General features: G+C 40.0%; 2 protein-coding genes across 2 annotated transcripts; both read left to right on the top strand.

The window, feature by feature from the left end:
• The first annotated feature begins 229 nt into the window (after positions 1-229).
• cldn8.1 (claudin 8.1) lies at positions 230-25,449 on the top strand. The gene is made up of 3 exons (XM_079886884.1): positions 230-303; positions 1,150-1,241; positions 23,506-25,449. Exon 3 carries the CDS (start codon positions 23,775-23,777, stop codon positions 24,597-24,599), a length of 825 nt encoding a protein of 274 aa, XP_079743010.1. The 5' UTR covers positions 230-303; positions 1,150-1,241; positions 23,506-23,774; the 3' UTR covers positions 24,600-25,449.
• Positions 4,810-9,976, top strand: cldn8.2 (claudin 8.2). The gene is made up of 3 exons (XM_079886258.1): positions 4,810-5,746; positions 7,595-7,623; positions 8,757-9,976. Exons 1-3 carry the CDS (start codon positions 5,087-5,089, stop codon positions 9,676-9,678), a joined length of 1,611 nt encoding a protein of 536 aa, XP_079742384.1. The 5' UTR covers positions 4,810-5,086; the 3' UTR covers positions 9,679-9,976.

Raw genomic sequence — 25,449 nt, 5'->3', positions numbered from 1 at the left:
ATTTTCATTCACTTTATAAACATTGTTTTTTTTTTAATTCTACAAAAGTCTAATTAAATGTCCCATATTTTCTGAGCATGTATACTGGTTTTCTCTATAAATGCAGGAGTGAAACATTTATACTGTCCAAGTAAAAGGTGAAGTGCTGTCTAATAGCAAAAGTCTGATATTGACAGAACACATTTATATAAGTCATAATCATATGTTGTTAAATGTCACTGTTGTTCTCTGAGGTTGGACGTCTGAGTTGACACATGAAACTCAGTCACAGATGAAGTCACAGCAGCCCGACCCGTCAGACAGGTTTGAAAGTTTCTGTTGACTCTTCAGTGAACCTCTTACTGATTATAATTCAGTGTTTTACATGAAGACTAGTGGCATTTAAGCTTCGGTGAGACGAGCTTCTGCTCTCTGTGAGCTCCTGTAAATGTGCTCAACATGATGTTCAGCCAGGATTTCAATGTAAATAATACATTCACATTAAATTACAAAAGAAACAGATTATATAGTCATAAAACCAGGTATAAAATGAACATTGATACCTGCCAGTAGAGGATAAACCGAGAACATTCAGGAGCCATAAACATGTTCTTACTAAGTTTGAACTTTGCATTTTGCATTATTTTTATTATAAGTATATTTTTCTTCCTGATATGGGATTATGTTGTTGTTTCCATGCATAATGGTGGCAAACAGCATCAATCATCATATACGCTCAGTGAAACTGCACGTCACAAAAAAAATGTTTTGTTCCTCATATTTTCATTTTCGTGGTTTAATGCATGGAAGATTTGAAAACTGTAGGCATCCTAGATAAACATCTCATTGTAAATTGAGGTAAAAGTTGAACAACTGTTGTTGATTTTATTTGTTCACATCACTTAGAACAGCAACATTCAGATTATTGTTCTTACAGTGCAATTTATACAATGTATTATGTTGTTCTGTCCTTACAAAATTAGCAATAACTGTTTTATTTACTCGCCAAAGTCAGTTTTCACTTGTATGTGCACTTGCCAGCAGCTGTAGTTCTACTATCTTAAATAAGTGTCTCACTATTACCAGTTTCTCAAATAACTGGTTAAAGTTTAACAGAATCATTAATGGAATTCTTTTTGGATGTTTTTTTTATTATTATTATTTGCGCAGCTTTCAAAGCAGGCGTGATGATGAAAGGGAAAAGAGCTGCTTGAAGACGAACTCTCCTGTTCTACAGCAAACAGGTTTGGATCAAAATGAGGGTGAGTAAATAATACTTTTTTTTTTTTGGTGATCTAATAACCCAGTGGTTCTCAGCCTTTTTGAACTTTTGACCCCCATTGTTCACTGCAATATTGTAAGGCCCCCAATGTGGGATAATATATTTCCCTTATTTTTTCCAGTTGTTTGTGATTTATTGGGTAAGGATTAAGGATTTTCTTTTGAAAAAAGAATAATATTTAAAATATCTTTAATATTAAAATATAATATTTTTTATACTTTTCACTCACAATTTTCTACCTGATAAAATATTTTAGAACTTGGCATAACTAGAAAATGTTATTATATATTAACATGTATTATATTTATATATTTAGGTAACACTTATGTATACCACATGAAAGGTATTCATAATGTACAGAATCCTTTTTACATCTGAAATTAGTTGTGTGTCATGTGTTTTAATGAAATACATGGTAACACTTTACAAAAATGTCTCATTTGTTTACATTAATGTATTAGTTCAAATGAACTAATAATGAACAATATATTTTTATAGCACTTATTAACCTTTGTTTCTAAAAAATACAATTGTTCATTGTTTATGTTAGTTCAGTGCATTATCTAATGTTAACAGATACATCTTTTGATCTTTTGATGAAAATGACAGTTAACTAGGATTCATAAACACTGCAGAAGTAGCCTGTTGTTCATGGTTAGTTCATGTTAATGAATGTAGTCAACTAAAGTTAACAAATAATACCTTGTTGTAAAGTGTTACCAGATAAACTCTATAAATGAGTAGATAAGTATTATAATGTATAAATGTGGTTACAATTATTCATGAGATTATTCACTGCAATATAATGTGTATTAAAAGGCATAATAAAGGCATTAAGTACTTTTATAATGCATTATATATAAAGGCTTCAAGTAATGTGTTACCAATATATTTGATTAATTTTGTTTACTTTTCTAGGTCTATAAATGACACTTTTAAAATTATATATATATATATTTCTTTTTTTTATATTTACCTTTTACCTCTTCTAAAATAAAATGGTTGAGAGGACAATTTAAAATCTTGATTTTGATATGTAGCTTATTTTAACTCTTTCTCTGACAGCTTTTTTTTTTTTTTTTTTTTTTTTTTAGATAATTTTCACAAAACTTTTTTTTATGTATGAATATCCGAACATACAATATCAAACAATAATCAAAACATATAGGTCGAGTCAGGGCCGGACTGGGACACAATCCTGGGACGGGAAATCCTACACCCATCCAGGCCATCCTATGCACCCAAATAAAATTTAGAAACACGGACAACCCTATTTTTTCCTAAATTACATTTATTGGTCTAAATAATTAAAGGCTTTCTCTTGAACGGTATCCTCACTTCCCTTTTCCTTCTCTTCATTTACCCTAATATCTCTCTGTCTCTCCCTTCCACCAGTATCATCAGCCTCATACACTAAGCGGAGTACTAGTGTTATATGTATGTATGTATGTATGTATAAAGTGTGTGTGTTTTTCTTGTACCCGTCACTTCGTCACCTGTCGCTTGTTCTGGCCTCATGTTACAAACAGAACTGTCTCCATCTTGGTGTAAAACAACCCCCTTATTGTAATTTGTTTGCCCAGAATCTACATTTATTTTAGTAAAAAATCAAAGTATTATATTTATGACAAAATGTTGTTGTTTTTATCTTAAAATTACTTAAATATCCAACATTTAGCAACACTATATTTCATACAATATGTAAAAAAAAATCATCATTGCACCATAGCTAGTGCTAGGTTGACTGTCCACCTTCATTTGATAAAAGAAAAGGAAAGGAAAAAAGTTTTAAACCCCACAAATGGGCAGACATAATTTTCTAAATTGTCTAATAAAATGTTATTGCATTATTTTTTGTTGATGTCTGCACTATAACTCCTGTCTCCCTGCTCCCTGTACTACATAAATGTTCATATTTGTCTGCTAAATTACTAATGTAACTTTACACTAAATAATATTCATCTCTTTTAGCATACAGTATTTTGAGTGACGATAGTAATGGGGCGCTATACCGCTTACATTTGCTAGCATTTCAATACTAAGTTAACGAAGAAAAAAGTAGCCTACAGTATTTACAGATGAAACTGACCTGCACTTGAAGCCCTGAACAGATCATTCATTTTGTAACATTTTAATGCTTGTTCTCTGAGTGCTTTCTTTTTTCTTTTTCGTTGTTCTTTCCCTCTCTGCTCCACCTGGCCGTTTTCTCTCCATCAACATTTTCTGTTTAACCGTTTGGCTGAGGCTTAAAGTTGAATCGTAGCCTTGCCAGTCAAGACTAACAGATTCATGATTTTTTTACAATAATAATTTTATTGAATGATGAATTCGAAAATGATCACTAGTAAAGGTAGTAGTATTAAAAAAAAAAAAAAAAAAAAAAAAAAAACCCTGCCTGGCAGCAGGCCAAATTAGTCGCCAGGCCACCGGGAATTCTCCCGGTGCTCCCGATGGCCAGTCCGGGCCTGGGTCGAGTCCATCAACACCCCCAAAGCTTCACACTCCTGTCCTTCTTCATGGGTTTCTACATTTCATTCAGTAACATTAGGCAGTTTTGAATATGCTGTTTAATGTTTGATGATCACGTTGTTTTACATATGCATAAGCAATGCTTCTGTCGCTTGTTTCTTCTTCTTCTCCTTCACCTGTGTTTTGATCTGGAGATTCTGTACTCTTTCAGAAGATGCGTAATATCGTTTAACAGTGAAAACATGGAAAGCCGGAAAATTCCGTCAATGGCAGGGAAAGACTTAAAGGGTTAGTTCACCTAAAAATGAAAATGATCACATGATTTACACACCCTCAAGCCATCCTAGGTGTTTATGACTTTCTTCTTTCAGACAAACACAATCGGAGTTATATTAATAAACACCCTGGCTCTTTCAAGCTTCATAATGGGGGTGAATGGTAACTGAGATGTTGCCGGACTGCATGTCGTGAGTAAAAGTGATCAAAAAAATAAATAAAACCTAATTAGGCTACTTCTTGTGGCCTGCAGATTAAGACTAGGCGATTTAGTACTAAATCTAAATTAGATTTCCTAGGAAATCGCCTAGTCTTAATCTGCATTGCTATTTGTACTCGTTGTGAATACACAGGCCACAAGAAGTAGCCTAATTAGGTTTTATTTATTTATATTTGGATCACTTTTACTCACGAATTTTTAAAAAGGTGCTTGAGTTTGTTGCCTGGTCCTATTTGTTTAAACCGCGAGAGGCGTAGAGCCATTACCGGAGGCCAGCGATTGTAGTTTATAAACTTATTAATATGGATGTTTTTCTTTCAAAAAACGCATCGCTTTTTGGGTTGAAATAACCCTTTAATCTTGTTTTGTCTAATTTTAAATGGTTTTAAATCATATTGCATAGTTTTTTTTGTTTTGTTTTTAAGAGTACATTTTACTCTAAAAAAGAAAATACAATTTCAGCCTTTCGACCTCAAAATTTCTCTTTTAATTCAAGTCTTGCTGTTTTTTTGTTTTTGTAATTATTTGTGAAATTTCCTTTTTGTGTGTGTGTGTGTGTGTGTGTGTGTGTGTGTGTGTGTGTGTGTGGTTGAGAGCCACTGCTTTAGCTCATGTTGGCCCTCACTATGGAGCCGGTTATGTGTTTAACCAGTAGAGCAGTAACTGCGGTTGCAACAGATGCGTGAAGTCACAGACTTCCATTAAAAACAAAACCAGGTCCGTTTGTCATCAGCTAACAGAAACCAGCGTTACCGCATAGCACGGATGGACCAAACCCCCCTTACCTCATTCCTGTCTGATAACCCGAAGACACTGGCGTTTCACATCACTTCTGCTCACGAGTCGAAGCCACCGTAGACATGAGGGCTAAACTGGAGATCCTGGCCCTGGTGCTGGGCGCCGTCGGGCTGGTCGGGACCGTCGCAGTGACCGCGCTCCCCATGTGGAAGGTCACGGCGTTTATCGGGTCCAACCTCATCGTCATGGAGGCGCAGTGGGAGGGGTTGTGGATGGCGTGCATTCGGCAGGCGGACATCCGGATGCAGTGCAAGATCTACGACTCGCTGCTCATCCTGCCGGGAGACATCCAGGCGGCCCGCGGGCTCATGTGTGTGTCCATCACGCTCGCCGTCCTCGCCGTCCTGGTGTCCGTCTGCGGGATGAGGAGCACAGACTGCCTTCAGGACCACAGCAGGGGCAAGAATGTGATCCTGCTGGTGGGCGGGTGTCTTTTCGTCGCGTCCGGCCTCGCCACTCTCATTCCCGTCAGCTGGACCACTCATTCCATCATACGAGACTTTTATAACCCCATGGTGTTGGAGTCGCTAAAGCGTGAGATCGGACAGGCGCTGTACGTGGGCTTCGCCACGTTCCTGGTCCTCCTGGTTGCAGGGGTGATCCTGCTGTGCCGGTACGCCCCTCGACAGAGGAAGGACGAGGAGGACGGGCCGTATGTCCCGGTGGGAATGAGCATGTTGGAACGGACTCCCTCTTCTAACTCTCACTGGAAGAGTCAGTACGTCTGACCGAGATAAATGATGCATTCAGTCCAGTTGTTTATTTATGTGTGTCTTTTTAGTTATATTACTTTTCAAGCTTTTGTTGCCGTCTTGGTCTGATGAATCTTGGAAAATCTCTGTGTGGTTAATGTTAAATGTTAAATGTTACTCACTTAACTAACTAAATGCATTCAGTCTATATGAAGTGTAATATGATATGATCATATATTATATGTTTATACATTTTGGGTTGAATTGATTTATTGTAGTTCTGTACTTGTAAGGAACTTGTGCATCTATCACAAACATATGATTTACCTATTTCTGTTTTTAGATTAAATCATTCATTTATGAATGAGACTAAACAATCTGTCATGGTAATCATCTAAAATTCTTTATTTGCCAAAAAAAATACACTGAAATTAATTTGATTATATGATTTACCCAGCTTTTAAACGTTTATATCTGAATTGTTCAGTTATGAATAAGACTAAACTGGCTGTCTTGATAATCATTATGCATTAATTGCACAAAAAAACTTGTAATTCAGTTCATTTTAATGTATTTTTTTTATGATCAAATATTATTTTATTATAAATATGATTTATTATCTAATATTTATACTTATAAATACTGGACTAATTAATATTATAACAATTGTACTTTTGTAATTGAAAGATTTTATTGTAATATTAAATGTGCAAGTTAAAATTAAGTGATATTAAAGGATCATTTAAACAATAAAGTTGTGTGATTCTCAGAAAAAACTTTGAACATTGTCTCGGATGTTTCTCAAAGTTCTTTTGGAGGAATAAAAGTGGAAACAAATAAGACAGCAAACATACAGTAAGACAGTTTAGAGCTGTAAATGAATGTGCAGCAGCTCAGATCATTTGACTGTGAAATAATTGGATGAGAAATGTTCATATTAAAATCTTTTCCTCAGGAAACACATCTGAGAAGCTGAAGATTTCAGCAAAAGTCTGTGTATGAGAAATAATTGTGTTATTAAATAGATCCTTTTTTTTTAATTGCTTTACCCTTTAGGTTTGATGCATGATTCTTTGATTTTGGCACGCTGCGCTTTTAACAACAACAACAAAAAAGTATTAATCAGATAAGATTCACTGCACCCAGCTGTGGGCTATACAAAGTAGACAGGCTGGGGGGGGGAGGGGGGGGGGACACGCTGAAAAACACTGGCATGCCGTCTGCATGAGATTTGCATCTGACATGCTTAGATATTTGAGCAACACCCACATGTACTGTAAGTGAAAATAAATGAAAGCTATGTAGCCCCGCCCCTTTTCAGCGCTGCGCTCGTTGTCTTTTGTCTTCCGGTCTGTATTTTCATAGCGATCTTGCGTATTTATGAATGAACGGCTCGTTTTAAAATCTTCCCGGTCTACTGACATTCGTTAAGACATCTGCTTTAAACATTACAATCCTCATGATAACTTTCATTAACTTTACATTAAGTAAATCCACTTAAAAAGCTAATTACTCTTGGACAGCAATGCCATAGAAATATACAAGAGACCGCAAAACCGGAAGTTAAATACAATATTCTAAAGATGGCGGCGCACTTGTTTCTCTGGCGCATACATCATGGTCTATACACTGACGCTGGACTGATGTTAGATTTAGATATCTACAGAAGGGAGTGTGTGCGCGTGCGCGTGCGCGTGCGCGTGCGCGTGTGTGTGTGTGTGTGTGTGTGTGTGTGTGTGTGTGTGTGTGTGTGTGTGTGTGACACTAGCCATCTCAGGTTCCACCCTCCATCTCTTGTCTAGCGTCTGTTGTATTTGTGTTTCTTACCTGGAAGTGCTGTAATACCTGTAACACACCTGACCTCTCACTGAGATACAGCAGCTGAAGGAAACAGCTGAAGCTCTTGGGTAATTTAACTTAAGGAACCTTTTGAGAAAATAAATCAGAGATCACCATGAACTGAAACATTTTTATCATCAAATTCTTCCAAAGATGAAACATTAAATGATCTGAGCTGCTGTCAGCATTCATTTTGTTGCTCTGTAAAATATCGACTCGTTTTTGTTTTGTTTTTTCTAAGGAATCTTAAGAAAAACATATGAGACAAAGTTAAAACTTGAATGAAATTCGAATCTCCTGCAGAGCTATAAAAGAGCTATATAATTGTATATATGCATGTTAATTGTAATTTTATATAGTTTTGGTGATAATTTTTAAATTGTGTATGGTTATTTTTTATATATTTTTGTTACAGTGCTGAATAATTTTTTTATTTGATTGCCCAAGCCAGATAATAATTATTTATTTATTTTATTTTATTTTATTATTTTTATTTGTATTTATTATAAAAATAATAATTATTATTATTATTGTTGTTGTTATATGAGCAATAATATTGCATTTACCCCTGTTATAAAATGTCAAAATAGTCATTGTCATTCACAAATGTTTTTATATATTTATTTGTATTTATATTTTAGGCCTATTCATTTTATATTACAGTAGTCAAAATTTGAAGTGGATCAAAAAAGTGAATCAAAGTTGTCCTAAGACAAGAATGGGTATTGTTCAAAATTCTTATATAACTTTGAAGAAAGGTTTTGATGAACTTCAAATGTTGACTACTGTATTTTTAGTAGTTATTTACTGTATTTTGATATTTAAATATAAAAATGTATATTTATAATTTTTTATTTATTATTAATATGTATTTTATTACTTGAAAATTACCTTAAAATCTTACATTGAAAGTTCCAATTTAAATTCAATTTTAATTGAATTTTAAATAAATATTTTACAGTGCAACAAGCTATTTTGAGTTTGCATTGTGACTAGAATGCTCATATTTAGAAGCCGCCTAATGGCAGAAGTCATTTGTTTGAACATTTCAAGTATCACCAGTTTCCTTGGAGGTGATTATCAGATGTTTTAGGAGCAGGAGAACCAGTCTGATCACATAACATCATTAACATTTTTTTCTTGGCTGTAAATATGTGTCATCTGGATCTTCCGGTCTCATTTGAGAAACACCACAGTGAAGGAGAGCTGTGTTCTGTGTCTGGTTGTTCTCGACCATCATGTCTTACACGGCCGGGTCTTATATGACCAAGTCCTATGCGGACAAATCCTACGCAGACAAAGCCTATGGGGGCAGTGTGTACACGGGCTATCCTGGTGAGAAGTCTGCCGAGGAATTATACCAGGAGCAGCTCAAGATCGAGAAGAGGAAGAGACGGGAGTCCATCTGCTGTGAGCTGGTGGCGCTAATCATCGGGTTTTTCGGATTGATCGGCGTCGCCGCCGTCACGGGCCTCCCGATGTGGAAGGTGACGGCGTTCATCGGGGAGAATATCATTGTGATGGAGACGCGTTGGGAAGGCTTGTGGATGAACTGCTTTCGGCAAGCCAACATCCGTATGCAATGCAAGGTCTATGATTCTTTGCTGTTCCTTCCACCCGATCTCCAGGCTGCCAGGGGTCTCATGTGCTGCTCCGTCGCTTTGTCCGCCTTCGCCTGCATCGTGTCAGCCGTAGGAATGCGCTGTACCCGTCTGGTGGACTCCCGCCCCAAGACCAAGCACATTGTTTTGGTGAGTGGAGGGTGTTTGTTCTTGGCGGGCTGCGTGACCACCATCATCCCCGTGTCGTGGACGGCTCACGTGATCATCCAAGACTTCTACAACCCCTTGTTGATCGACGCTCAACGCAGAGAGCTTGGGGAGGCCCTTTATATCGGATGGGTCACTTCTGCTTTGCTCTTCTGCGCCGGGGTGATTCTGCTCTGTCGGCATGCGCCGCGGACACAGGACAAAGCGGACATGGCTACTATGATGTATCGTGCTGGATCGGCCCCGTATAACTACTCCTACAGGCCCGGATATGGATACCCTTACGGACAACCCACATATCAACCAGCCTATTCTTCCGTTCCACCCTCAGTCTATAACCAGCCAAGATATTAAAACACACACAGTGAGTGCTGCACTTTACCACTGAAATCTCCCATAGAGACCCCAGTGCAGAAAGAACTTGAGATGGGAACGAACATTCAGAAGAAAGCAGGATTTATGTAGCCTGTTTGTTGATAATATATGACTGTATATGTGATGCTTGATTTTGTATGCATTTCCTTCTTGGCTATATTATAAAATTATGTTAATAATTTACATTTGTACAAAAATAGGATGAAATGAGCTAAATTTAAATATGGCAACGTGGGATTTTCCACACAGCATTTAACTGATTTAAAGTTGACTCTGTGACTTTTTTTTTTTCACTTTGTACATTGTTAAAGCACTGGTTTGACTTTAATTGTATTAAAAAGAGTTTAAAAGAACTGTGGATGTACTATTTTCTGGTCTGTAGTCTCAAAACATTCCCTTCCTGGATATGACAGCATGATTTTGCTTTTTTTCAGCCTAGTTTTGCAATGCTGGTCGAACCAGTTCATGTGGTTTTCCAGTGTTTGTTTCTCTTGTGTTGTCAGAGGAAATGTTCCACAACCTCAAAATGTCACACCCCTAATGCAAATTTAGCAGCCGACATGAGTGACAATGACTTTGTGTTTGTGTGACAAAAAAAGATGTGCAAGTGATCTAAGATGTTATTGTAAAAACAGTTGATGCTTCAAAACAATAGTATGATCTAAACTCTCATCTGGACTTGCTGATGGAAATTAACTTAATACTAGAAGTTTATAGTCACTCTTACTGTCAGCCGTCTTGTAGACAACAGAAACTAAAAAAATGTCACATTGCATAAAGAAAATGTGAATAGTGCTTGACCATACAAAGGTTGATAGGGTATTTATGCAGCTACTAAAGTGTTCTGATCTGTTGCTTTGCTGCTGTTAAGGCGCTAGAAATATCATTGTAACATGATAACACCTTAGCAGCTACTTAGTTGCTTGCGCTTGGTGGCTGCCCAAGAAAACCATAGCAATTGCACTGTAACATTATAAAACAACACTCAGAACCTCTTTAGCAGCTGCATAACAATACCACTCAACGACATAGTAACATTCTAAAAACCACTCAAAACACCCTAGCAGCTGCATAGCAACACCCGAGCCAGAACCAGAGATGACAAAAGTACTCACTTCCCATACTCAAGTAGAAGTACAAATACTTGTGTTAAAAAAATACTCTGGTAAAAGTAGAAGTACTGATTTAACTTCTTTACTCAAGTAAAACTAACAAAGTACAGGCTTGGAAATTTACTTAAAGTATAAAAGTAAAAGTAGCCTTGCGAATGACAACCATTTTTTATGCAAAGCTACCTGGACCACACAAATGTTACTAGAGTGCAAGCTGAGAAACTTAAAGTCTGCGTGAACCGGAAGTTGCAAACGACTTTTCTCCAGTGTTGTGACGTATTTCCAGGTGAAAAGGAATATTGAACAGAGGGCAGGGTTTCACTTTAGTGCTCCTCCTCTCCATTTCTGCTCATAGCAGACTAACGGTTTGAGGGGAGTGGTTTAAGGGTAACTCAACCCCTGATCAGAGCCTGACTCCACCCACTGGCAATATTTGAAAACTGCTGGAAAAGTGGGCAGAGCCCAGCGGAAATAGAGACGAACAGAGGGCAGGACTGACCGGGGGGGGGGGCGTGCACCCAAGGGTGCAGGGATTTGTATTATTTTGAAGTACCCCCGGACGCCGCCATTGGCTAACGGAACCCCACCTGCAGTTAGCATCCCATTGACTCCCATTCATTTTGGCGTCACTTTGACAGCGAATAACTTCACATCTGAGGCGTTTAAAGACTCCATTTGTCCATTATTTATTTCTAAAGAAACACGACAATGTATAAAATGCTCCATTACCTTGTATCTTACGTTATGGCCCTGTAGAAGCAGTTTTTGTAAAAATAGGCTAACGATTGCGTCATAGCCACGCGACTCTCTGTCGCACAGTAGAGAATTACCGTATGGACAGGAGGAGAAGCTCGCGGGCAATCGGGAGGACGTCGAGGCAAAATGACAAAGTAATTAATCAGAACACCAACAAAAAGTTTCTCCTGCTCCAAGATCATGGACAGCTCCTACTCACGCTCTCCGTCTCTGCGAGTTTCGGAAGGTAATGATTCAGATTGAGCTTGGCACAGCTACTAGAAGACAGACGGTTTGCTCACGTCACATCTACGTCGTCGAGCTCAGTTTGAGTCTGCGCAGTACGCTGGACCCCCAGGAAGTAAGATTTTCTAATTGGCTTCACTTTGTCTCCGTTGAATCCAATGGGGTCGCTGTGTCCATTTCTTTTACTGTCTATGCGTGCACCTGAGACTCATTTCAATTGCGTGCGCATTCTCTGTAGACGCAGATGAGTTGCCATATGAGAACGACTGACATCTCTATCTTTACAGATTACATAAACAGAGAATATTTGTTTTCGTTTTGAATTTGATCATTTAATAGCAGATATTTAAATGTTTATAAAGATATTGCTTATGCCTGTGTGACTACCAGGGCTTGACATTAACACCCGCCAACCCGCCAAATGCGGGTGGATTTTGCTCATGGCGGGTCACAGTCACTCCAACTAGCCACTTTGGCAGGTTGAATAATTGTAGTCTTTTCAAAAGGCATCTGAAATAAGTGTGACACTACAACTCCCATGAGTATTAGGGCTGTCGAATATATATTGGAATAGTTTTAAAAAACAGAATTTCGAAGGTGAAAATTAATATTCGAATTTGGAAAAACGCCCGCGGTAGCAGAGGCGCGGCTGTCTGCTTTGCGAGTGGACGCGCTGCCTTAGGGATCAGGGACAGTAACAGGAAGAAGCTTAACGTTAAACAGAAACATACTACTGACTGAATAGATATTGCATGAATAAGGTAGGTTAGATACAGCAGTTTCATGCACTGCAGGCTTCCACTGGTTTGATTATTTACCGTTTCATGTCAAGGAAAAGTTCCGTGCACTGCTCGCTCGGAGCATTCAATGTCGGTTCTATACTGTAAAACTTAAATTAATGTTAATAATATTTGTTTCAATCACTGAATGAAGCCTGCTATATAAGAGTCACGAGTCTCACGACCTTAAATTGCTTGCACAAAACTCTTGATCAGCACTCAACATTTGCTTAAATTGTTGTTGTTCATTTAAACCGTATGCGCAGAGAGCGTGACGCCTCATTCGCGCCGCAAGACCTCCAGACGCGCGTAAACGCGTCTTTACATTGACTTAACATTGAAATCACTCGCGCCAGACGCTCTATTCGCGTTTGGTGTGAACGCAGCATGAGCGTGAGGGAGAGAGAGAGAGAGAGTGCCTGCGAGTGCGAGTGAGCGAACGAGAGTGCGAGCGAGAGTGAGGTCTGCGGTCTTGGCCATTAGTTGATTTACTTGTTTTTGTGTAGGTAATACGTTGTCAAATATGTTTAAACTAAACTTAAATAAACTACATACAAGTAGTTATGTCCCTTTGTATTAATTTGTCCTGTTATTGACGTAGGCCTAATGCGCGTCATTGACCAATTGCGCAACCAGATGTTCGAATAGTTCGAATATAGGCTATGTGTGGCTATAGGCTAGAGGGAATATTCGAACGTCATTTTTGAGCAATTTTGACAGCCCTAATGAGTATTACATGCACACAGTGTTTCCTTGCGTTTGCGCGCTAGTGACCGACAACACAGAAACGAAGAGACAGCTAGCTGCCCTGCTGGAGTTACGTCGTATGCCGGTGGAGCTATGTAAAGACATATAATACATAATACATGGTTTTATTTAAAAAAAAGGAGCTTTACACACAACCTTATCAGAGCTAATGATAATGACCTGTATTGTTATACATTTAATTATTTATGTAGTCTTGATTTGGGTGTGTACAGTGGTTTTAAAAGGGTTAATCTTAATTTACCTAGTCAACTTTTATCAGGTAATTTCACAACAACAAAAATGTGGCTAGTAAAAATGCTGTGTGGCTAGTAACTTTGGAAATCCACTAGCCACATTGGCTAGTGAGCAAAAAAGTTAATGTCAAGCCCTGGTGACTACTATTCGCTGAGTTTTGTTTAAGTTTAGAGACTTGCTCCAGAAATAAAGTTCACAGAGACACAGAGACAGAAAGCACACCCTGTTTATTTTCTTTATTTTACAAAAGCACAATGTTTTATTTCGATTGTAAGTGGAAAAAGTAGAAATTTAACAGTTTATTTTTTCATATTTCTTAAGTCTGTATGACCATAAATGAAAGAGTATTGCAAGTCTATTTTGCTGCTATGTGAAAAAATCCAGAAAAATGCGCCGGCGCATTTGTCGACCCGATGATTAACTTTAACCTAATAGGAAGGAACATAAATTGTGACTAAAAGTATATGCTCACTCACATCAAGACGCCACTGCAGTGATGGAGTCCATGCAGGAGGAGCAGCGGTTGGTACTGCGTCGCTTTACAGTGCGAGCTGTTTGCAGAAGCTAAATAACTATATAAATGCTATGCTAACTAGATGCTAATACGCTATCGTTTTCAATACTCACAATTGATGATATGGCATCCGTGACCCGATTTATGGGCACTCCATTTGTGGCCCCTCAACGGGTACCCAGGGACCTTCCTGACAAGGTCCTAAACACGATCACTAAGGCCAGGGCCCCTTCTACTAGGCGCCTGTGCTTTGAAGTTGTCAGTGTTCTCCAGCTGGTGCTTGGATAAACACTTTGTCATGCGTGGTACCAGTGGTGCTCTCCTTCCTACAGGAGCTGGTAGGACCCCATCCACGCTCAAAATATATGTGGCAGCCATTGCAGCTTATCATGCTCCGGTGTCTGGTCAATCGTTAGGAAGAAATTACTTGGTGGTACGGTTTCTGAAGTGAGCCAGGAGGATTAACCCCTCCAGACCTCAGTCTGTGCCGTCATGGGACCTCTCCACAGCCCTTCGGGCCCTGAAGTCGGTTGATCTCAAACTACTCTCGCTGAAGACTGCTCTCCTGCTGGCACTGACATCTGTCAAGCGAGTGGGAGATCTGCAGGCGCTCTCTGTGAGGCCCTCACTGTTTGGAGTTTGGTGTCTGTGACTCGAAGGTCATCCTCAAACCCAGACACGGTTATGTACCTAAAGTGCTTTCAGTGCCGTTTAGAGCACAGGTTATCACATTATTAGCTCTTCCCCCTTCCACGGAGGTTGGGGAGGCTAATCTACTCTATCCTGTCAGAGCACTGAGAATATATCTGGAGCGTTCTGTGTCATTTAAGACATTCAGAACAGCTCTTTGTCTGCTTTGGTGGTCGATCCAAGGGGTCCCCTCCCCTGTCACAAAGCAAAGGCTATCCAGATGGATAGTAGATGCCATTTCTTTGGCATATACCTCAGTGGGTCAGGTTTGCCCTATTGGTACTAGAGCTCATTCGACTAGAGGCATGGCCTCGTCTTGGGCTTGGTCTTATGGGTTCCCTATTCAGGATATTTGTGCAGCGGCCGGCTGGTCCTCGCCTTCTACATTTATGAAATTCTATAATATGGAGGTACCTTCCCTGCAGGCAAATGTCCTTTCTGTATGATTTAGACCTGACAGGTGTCTGGTCTTATCTACATGTTATGTCAATGTCATAAGCACACATTCATTTCACTATAAAACCCGCCTCTGGCCGGTTGTGATATCCCTTGTACATAAAAGACCCGACAGTGTCCGTTCTTACTGGTGTATTAGGTTGTGTAACGATGTATGGGCATTACATATACAGTATATATATATATATATATATATATTATCAGGCCCGACGGTGTCTGGTCTTTTTCAATATATATTGGGTTCTGGCTTGTTTCTGTGGGCTCAGAGTTCTCGAGCCGCAGTAGCAACCAGTTACTTAGTGCGGCAATACGAATTGACCGTTCTCGAAAGGTTCTCTTAACCTCGGTTCCCTTAGAGTTAGGGAACGAGTATTGCGTAGCCGGCCGCACTGAGTAACATGGCAGTATGTCGCTTCAGTCGATGTAACCTGCTATAATGGCTGTTTTGGGGGCTAATATAGGCTCGGGCCACGCCCCCTTGGCGGGCTCTGACGTGTAATGGCGTGATGCTAACTCATTGGCGCACATGTCAGAGGCGCCCGCGCCATTGGATGTGCAGTTGCCGCAGCACAGCCAATGAGTGAGCCAAACACTCACTGTGCTAGCTGTGCAGCTGCAAAATGCGTTTTACATTTTAGGCTTCAGAATTTTGATGAAAAGGAGTTTCCCCACTGCTTATAGCTACGCAATACTCGTTCCCTAACTCTCAGGGAACCGAGGTTACGATAGTAACCGAGTACGGTTTTCAAACTTAGCTACCTGACTGAAACTGCGGTTTCATGGCAACTCTCTCTGGGTCAGCGGCAGCGCCAACACAGATTTGAATGTTGCGATATGATTTTGTCAAAGGGTTAATAGACAAACGAAATGGAAGAAGATTGCGTGGGGGTTTGAATCGAGATTACAGTCTTTTAAAGATGAATCGTGCAGCTCTATAACGACACATTTCATCCTCTGTTGAAACGAAAGTGTCCTCATCTATAAGCAAGGGCAAAAATAAAGCAATTTAATTTGAATTAATATCTGTAATATTCTGTAATTAAAAAAAAAGATTTTAAAATCATTAAAAAAAAATCGCGATACCAAGGTGAATCGATTTTTTCTCCCAGCTCTAATGAATATGCATGTTTCATGTTGCCATTTGAAATAATTGAAATGTTAAAGTGGGTTATTTTTTATGTCCATATATCCACTCAATGTTTTTATGTTACTGAATGCTTTTGTTCCAAGCGACTTTTATTGACAATAAACAGACTCATTGAAAGCCTAAGTTGATCGCATTATTTTCCGTAACATAAGCTTATAGTTTAATAGTAGAATAGTCTGACTGAGGTCAGTGTAGCCTAATTTTGCGTTCAATTGATTGAATATTGTTTCTTAAATCGGATAGGCTAAGTCGAAAAATTGGCAATTTTAAAGCTTGTTAATGATTTTAATGTGTTTAAACGAGAAACAAGCCAAAAAAAATTAGGCCATTTTTTGTGCATTCTCGCGGTTTTTGACGAGGTTTTGGGCTGGAAAACATTGCTGGCATCTGGCAACCTTGCAAACAAAGGGGAAACTGAAGGTGGCCAATACAAAGCAGCACAGATTTGGCTACATAATAAGGAGCTTAAATTATTATTATTGTTATTAAATGTCATCTTGTTGTGTTGTTTGGTGCAAGAATCTTGCACATTATGAAAAAATCGGATTTTCTCCAGTCATTATTAAAAAAACAAGCTAACAAAACTTGCAAACTAACCTTAGTGAAGCGGCCAGAAGGATCGTTCTGCCACCACCTAAGCTCCATCCACAAAAAAACGTCACCATGTTTACCAACTGAAAAGGGGTTACCTTTTAGTAACTGTTGCTATGTCCGACAAGCGACGCCGTTCTCACGCAGTGAAAAATACATCGCAGAGCAAAGAGGACACTGACAACGCACTGACAGACAGGACAGACCAGGTTATTTTTTAATATGAAACAAAGTCTCACCTTTCAAATTTAGTAATTTTTTTAAGAAATTTAAACAATAAATACAGTTTTGTGGCTCTTTAATGTGTCTGACAGATCACTGTAGAGCCGCAGTTAAAGCTGCTCTTGAACCGATCATATCTTCCTTCTAGTTAATTTATAGCATCAAATAAACATGAATGAACATAAGAAGAAATGTTGTTTTAACCGCGGAAAGACATCGGTACACTTCGTTTTTTAAGTTTAAATCCTCCAATGTTAATCTACTAAATCTCCTGACTGCTTTGTCGGACAAAATGGCGGATGGCAGATTATGATTGGTCAATTCGCCTGTCAAACAAACTCCCTGCGAAGGGTTGATGACGCGAAAAATAATAACTAACTCCATTGAAATTATTTGAAACTAAAGTAACGAGCCAATTTTGTAAAATATAAGGAGTAGAAATTATGGATATTCGTGTTAAAAATGTAAGGAGTAAAAGTAAAAAGTCGGAACAAAAATAAATAGTAAAGTAAAAAATATCTGAAAAATCGACTGTAATGAAGTATTTGTACTTTGTTACTTCCCATCTCTGCGAGCAACCACCAAGTAATATTCTAAAAGCCACTCAAAACCCCTTAGTAGCTCTATAGCAACACCCGATCAACCACACAGTAACATTCTAAAAAACAGTCAGAACCTCTTTAGCAGCTGCATAGCAACACCCGAGCAACCACATGCTAAAATTCTTGACTGTGCCAGCCTCATCAACCCTGTGAAGGCCTCATCGACACGACAGCCATCGTCACTGATCCTCAACAAGTTGTATCTATAACGGCGAGATGACTTTGACTTCCAACCAGATGGAAATGGATAAATTCTCTAGATGTTTTGATCCAATCTGACTTGTAATGCTGCCCGAATCATAATCATACACTATTCCTTCGTTGTCCAGAGGAGAACTGGCCCTCCGACTGCGCCTGTTTTCTCCCAAGGTTTTTTTCTCCATTCTGTCACCTGATGGATTTTGGTACCTTGCCACTGTTAAGCCATCAGCTGATGTTTTTGAACATTTCAGACAGCAATTTAATGAGGCACCAACCAATGGCGTTAAACATTGACAGCTGTCAATAGCTGTTGTGTGTTGTCTTGTATCTGGCTGTTCAGTGATCACTGCGTTTCCTCAAAAGGATCTCTGGCAGAAAGCATAGCCTGCTGAAAAAACAGGATTTGATTTCATAGCAACCAGCCTCAGCGTTCCTTCCCTCCCTTGAGCAAGAGGGCGGAGACTGGGAAAAGGGGAATACCTATGAGCTCCCATTCCAGCAGGATGCAAATCCTCACAGTTGAAACCTGTCCTTGCTGATCTGTGGTACGCAGGCTTCTGGAGTCATGGAGAACAGTGCACTGGAGTTTGTGGGAATGTACTTGACCCTAATCGGGCTCATCGGGGCGACGGCCGCATGGGGGCTCATGTGCTACTCTGTAGCATTGGTTGGTCTGGGTTTACTGATCGCCTTCGTTGGGATGAGGTGCATTCAAGACAACGACTGTGACAAGCGTATGGTTCTGATCATCTCCGGTTGCATGATCCTAATGGGCTGCTTCAGCTGTCTAATTTCTGTCTCATGGACCGGACACACCATCATCCAGGACTTTTACAACCCCTTGCTCATCAATGCCCAGCGTAGGGAACTGGGTGATGCGTTGTACATTGGTTGTGTGTCGTCGGCCTTCCTGTTCGCCGGTGGTTGCATATTCACCTGCTGCAGTGGCCCGCTGGACAAGGGCCCCTATGGGGCCAATCAGCCGCAACCCGTGGCCTTCCATCCGCAAGTGCGGTGGGACTACAGACATCCGTCAGGACCACCGTCATTGATTCAGACGTCGTATCAACCGTCCCGACAGGAGTCGTTCATTCAGCCGTCGTATCAACCGTCCCGACAGGAGTCGGTCATTCAGCCGTTGAACAAACTGTCTCGACAGGAGTCATACCAACTGTCCAGGCAGCAGTCGTACCAACCGTTCCGACAGGAGTCATACCAACCGCCGAGACAGCAGTCGAACCAACCATCCCGACAGGAGTCGTTCATTCAGCCGTTGTACCAACCGCCCCAACAGGAGTCGTTCATTCAGCCGTTGTACCAACTGTCTCGACAGGAGTCGTACCAACTGTCCAGACAGCAGTCGTACCAACCGTTCCAACAGGAGTCGTACCAACCATCCAGACAGCAGTCGTACCAACTGTCTCGACAGGAGTCGTACCAACTGTCCAGACAGCAGTCGTACCAACAGTTCCAACAGGAGTCGTATCAATCTTCCAGACAGCAGTCATACCAACCATCGAGACAGGAGTCGAACCAACCGTCCAGACAGCAGTCGCACAGACCGTTCCGACAGGAGTCATACCAACCGTCCAGACAGGAGTCGTACCAACCGTCCAGACAGGAGTCGTACCAACCGTCCAGACAGGAGTCGTACCAACCGACCAGACAGCAGTCGTTCGTACAACTGTCCACCATCCACCTTCGCCTGCATCGTGTCAGCCGTAGGAATGCGCTGTAACCATCTGGTGGACTCCCGTCCCAAGACCAAGCACATTGTTTTGGTGAGTGGAGGGTGTTTGTTCCTGGCGGGCTGCTTGACCACCATCATCCCCGTGTCGTGGATGGCTCACGCTATCATCCAAGACTTCTACAACCCCTTGTTGATCGACGCTCAACGCAGAGAGCTTGGGGATGCCCTTTATATTGGATGAGTCACTTCTGCTTTGCTCTTATGATTTTTGATGCATTTCCTTCTTGCCTATATTCTAAAAGTCTGTTCATAATTTACATTTGTACAAAATAGGATGAAATGTGCTAAATTTAAAAACAGCAACGTGGGATATTTCCACACAGCATTTAACTGATTTAATGTTGACTCTGTGACTTTTTTTTCACTTTGTACATTTTTAAAGCACTGGTTTGACTTTAATTGTATTAAAAATCTAAAAAAATAAATGTGTGAAAAGAACTGTGAATGTACTAGGGGTGGGGGGGACACAAGAGGACAAAAAACATTTCCTCTTGTGTTGTCAGAGGAAATGTTCCACAACCTCAAAATGTCACACCCCTAATGCAAATTTACCAGCAGACATGAGTGACAATGACTTTGTGTCATTGACACAAACATTTGACATTTGTGTCAAAAAAAGATGTGCAAGTGATCTAAGATGTTATTGTAAAAACAGTTGATGCTTCAAAACAATTAACTTAATACCAGAAGTTTATGGTCACACCTGTCAGTCGTATTGTAGAAAACAAAAACTCGTCTTTTTTTTATATTGTCTGAAGAAAATGTGAGCAGTGCTTGACCATACAAAGGTTGCTTGGGTGTTGCTATGAAGCTGCTAAGGTGTTCTGTGTGTTTTATTGTCATGAATTAGAAACATGCATAGAAAACAGGCATAGCAACAGGTTAAAAGTCAAATGGAATTAGAAAAATTCTTGCTAATGTGTTCTGATTGTTTTTGGTATGTTGATTTTCCGCTAGAAAACCATTTCAACCCCATAGAAACATGCTAAACCCACTCAGAACACTTTAAAAAATACTCATTATCAAATGGAATTGCAAAGACGCTTGACCATACAAAGCTATGCAGTTGCTAAAGTGTTCTGAGCGGTAACAATGCAGCTGTTAATTAAGACCCTAGAGATCTCAAAGTAACATGATAAAACCACATTTAGAACACCTTAGCAGCTACTTAGTTGCTTGTATTTGGTGGTTGCCTCAGAAAACCAAAGCAATTGCATTGTAACATTCTAAAAAAAAATAAAAAAAACCCTCAGAACCTGCATAGCAACATCTAATCAACCACATAGCAACATTCTAAAAACACTCAGAACCTCTTTAGCATCTGCATAGCAACACCCTGGAAACAGCATTACATTCTAAAAGCCACTCAGAACCCCTAAGTAGTTGCATAGCAACACTGATCAACCACATAGTAACATTTTACAAACCACTCTGAACCTCTTTAGCAATTGCATAGCAACACCAAAGTAACCACATAGTAACATTCTAAAAAAACACTCAGAACCTCTTTAGCAACTGCATAGCAACACCCAAGCAACCACATAGTAACATTCTGAAAACAATTCAGAATGCCTTAGCAGCTACATAATGTAGCAATACCCGAACAACCACATAGTAACATTTAAAAAAATGCTCAGACCCCCTTAGCAGCTGCATAGAAACACCCAAGCAACCACCAAGTAACATTCTAAAAGCCACTCAAAACCCCTTAGTAGCTGCATAGCAACACCTGATCAACCACATAGTAACATTCTAAAAAACACTCAGAACCTCTTTAGCAGCTGCATAGCAACACTCAAGCAACCACATACTGTAGTAACATTCTAAAAACAATTCAGAACGCCTTAGCAGCTACATAGCAACACCCGAGCAACCACGTAGTATCATTCTGAAAAATTTTAGAACCCCTTAGCAGCTGCATAGCAACACCCAAGCAACCACATAGTAACATACTAAAATTCTTGACTGTACAATGGTTTCTAGGGTGTATCTATGCTACTACTAAATTGTCTGAGTGGTTCTTAGCATGTTGCTATGTGGTTGTTTTCAGTGGTTCCCCCAGAACACCCTAGCAACCACATAGCAACATGCTAAACACCACTGAAGACTAAAAATTTACTGTTTAGTGTTATTTATTTATTTTGTTTTGTTTATTTTGTGCATTTTCTTTATAATTTCATAATGTATTTTGTGAAGTCAGACTATGTTTGCACTTGTGTGCTGAGCAGAGAGCTGGTAGAGTTATATTTTGCAATGTTCACTTAGCAGAGATGTTCCAATGATGATGATACTTCAAATGTTGGTATGCTCTTTGCAAGAAAATTAATGTTTCAATTGATGCAAATACCATTTGTATACCATTTGTAGAACTGAAAATAATCCAAGATATTTCAAATGAACAAAGAGATTTGTTTTACTGTTTCCACCCCCTCTTTCTACCACAAGGACCATTTGGAGTTCTTAAAGGCACAGAGGTTTTGTTTCTGATAGTGATCTAGGCCTGTAGGCCAAAATGTTTGTACTTTGGGGGTCTATGAATTGTCACACCTTTAGAACAATGGGGGAAGTGTAATTATCTGATTGGTCAGTTTGAACGTCTCACACTCTCTCTCTCTCTCTCTCTCTCTCTCTCTCTCTCTCTCTCTCTCTCTCTCTCTCTCTCTCTCTCTCTCTCTCTCTCTCTCAGGTAACATATATGCTGGGTACAATTAATAATTTAAGTTATCATCATCTCATACATCTATTTTGTAACTATTTTAAGTGTAACCATAACCATATTTTGTCATTCAACTTTTTCAATTTCAAGTAATGTGATAAAGTTTTGATTTGGTATTGACTTTGAAGTGCTACCTATTGCATTACAATATTGTCACTCTCTATAGCAACACTCTTCCACATATTTAGCTGTTGTAACTGCGCTTATTTCTGTCGTTGGTATAAGTGGCAGTGGGTGGAATAGACAATTAATGTACAGTTTTCTACCATCTTGCTGACAACGTTTCTTTAGTCATGCGGCAGTCTTGCAGCTTGAACCACTGCAGGAATCCACCCTTACACACTAATGAATTAATGTATACACAGAGGATAGTGGATTGTACCATGTGTATACACCGGTATACATTCCATGTTTTTTAAAGCTCAAAGCAACATGTTTTTGCTACCCTACAAGGAAGCTGTAAGTCTCTCTGTAATGTATATAAGGTCAATCTTACTGTACCACCGCAGAGAAACATAAAGGCATGAGGGCGTGAGAGGAAGGAAACATAGAGATGATGGGGTAAGGAAGGAGAAACCCAGAGAAACCATTTACAGCTAGCATGATGGGGTGAGAAGATAGAGAAATGGGGAACAGAGAAATATAGAATGAAGACCACCTCTCATGTAGCCTTATATTCTTATATACCTGTTTCTCTCTGTCTGACACATGATACATAATAAATAGAGGTCTCTTGGCAAAAGTAACTGGTGTAGCTTCCGTGATTAAACCATAATGGGGGAAATCATGAATTTTAAATCTACAATTACTCAGCATCAAATGGAATTGCAAAAATAATGGAATTCCTTTTGATATCTCCAATGGTGCAAAAATGACATGCTTCACCTTTCACTAAAAGCAAAACATCAGCGTTAAACCATCAGCTGATGTTTTTGAACATTTCAGACAGCAATTTAATGAGGCACAACACCAATGGCGTTAAACATTGACAGCAGTGTTGGTTTGTATCTGGCGGTTCAGTGATCCCTGTGTTTCCTCAACAGGATCTTTGCCAGAAAACCTGCCTCTGCTGAGCAAACATCAACACGGCTACGTGCTCCTCCTCCCCCCTGAGCGACACAAAACCAGACACAAACACTCACGAGGGGATTCGATTTCATAGCAACCAGCCTCAGCGTTCCCTCCCTCCTTTGAGCAAGAGGGCGGAGACTGGGAACAGGTGAACACCTTAGAGCTCCCATTCCAGCAGGATGCAAATCCTCACAGTTGAAACCTGTCCTTGCTGATCTGTGGCACGCAGGCTTCTGGAGTCATGGCGAACAGCGCACTGGAGATTGTGGGAATGTGCGTGACCCTAATCGGGCTTATTGGGGCGGCGGCCAGCACCGGGATGCCGATGTGGCGGGTGACGGCGTTCATCGGGGAGAACATCATCGTGATGGAGACCCGTTACGAGGGCTTGTGGATGAACTGCTACCGGCAGGCCAACATCCGGATGCAGTGTAAAGTGTACGACTCCCTGCTGGCGTTGTCACCGGACCTCCAGGCCGCACGGGGGCTCATGTGCTGCTCCGTGGCATTGACCGGTCTGGGTTTACTAATCGCCATCGTCGGGATGAGGTGCACGGCGTGCATTCAAGACAACGACCGTGCCAAGCGCATGATTCTGATCATCTCCGGTTGCATGATCCTAGTGGGCTGCTTCTGCTGCCTCATTCCCATCTCATGGACTGGACACGCCATTATACAGGATTTCTACAACCCCTTGCTCATCGATGCCCAGCGTAGGGAACTTGGGGAGGCGTTGTACATCGGTTGGGTGTCGTCGGCCTTCCTGTTCGCCGGCGGTTGTATATTCACTTGCTGTACCGGCCCCTTGGACAAGGGCCCAGACCCAAGGTACATGTACAACAGGAACGCACCCTATGTGGCCTATCAGCCGCAACCCGTGGCCTTCCATCCGCAAGCGCGGTCGGACTACAGCCATCCGTCAGGACCACCGTCATTCATTCAGACGTCGTATCAACCGTCCCGACAGCAGTCGTTCATTCAGCCGTCGTACCAACCGACTAGACAGCAGTCGTTCATACAACCGTCCCGACACCCGTCCGCCCGCAGCGCAGTGGCTTATCTCTGAAACCCACAGGCTTGTGTATTTGCGTTTTTGTCTGTTTGTGTGTGTTAGAGAGATATGATGGAAATGGTGGACTTCTAAACAAAGATTCTTATTTTTTAAAAGAATAAAATCGTAACATTTAAATGTAACAAAGTTAGTCATGCATTTCATTTTTACCAGTTTCATTCTTGGGAATGTTTTATTAGAATTTAAATACAGTTTCTACTTTGGCTTTTTAAATATCTAAGAGCAAATGAGAAGCAGAAAGGACAGACTTCAAACCAAAGGTTTCAGGTAACACTTTATTTTAAGGTGACGTAGTCACACGTTACTACATGTACTTAATATAATTATAACAAGAAATGATGCATAATTACAAGTAACTAAACCTAAACCAAACCATAACCGTAACTCTAAAGTTCATTATTGTTAGTCAGTGCTTATTTGAGTAAGTACAATGTAACTACGTCACCTTAAAATAAAGTGTTACCCAATTTTAACATTTAAATGGTTTTAAATGTCAAAAAAAGTTGCTTGCACATTTAAGGTTTTCCCCTGAATCATTCTTTGCTGTTTTTGACTATTTAAATGTCATTTCTAAATTTTTTTTTTTTTTTTTTTTTTATATGTTTGTTTTATTTTTTTTTACTGTGACTGAGATAAAGATGAAAAATTGTTTTAGTTTTTTTGTTGTTTTATATGATTGATCATACCTCGGACGTTGTAAAGTGTGTCACTTGAGGCATTACTTCAAAGCTGTCTAAAAGATAAAATAGGAAAAGTGTTTAATATTCAGATATTTTTGTAAATATGAAAGCACAAATCAATGATTTGAATCAATAAACATGTTAAATATCTTTTAGGATAACAT

The sequence above is a fragment of the Squalius cephalus genome (genome assembly GCF_949319135.1).
Source record: "Squalius cephalus genome assembly, chromosome: 11".
Taxonomy (NCBI): domain Eukaryota; kingdom Metazoa; phylum Chordata; class Actinopteri; order Cypriniformes; family Leuciscidae; genus Squalius; species Squalius cephalus.
This window is presented reverse-complemented; position numbering and strand designations above follow the sequence as displayed.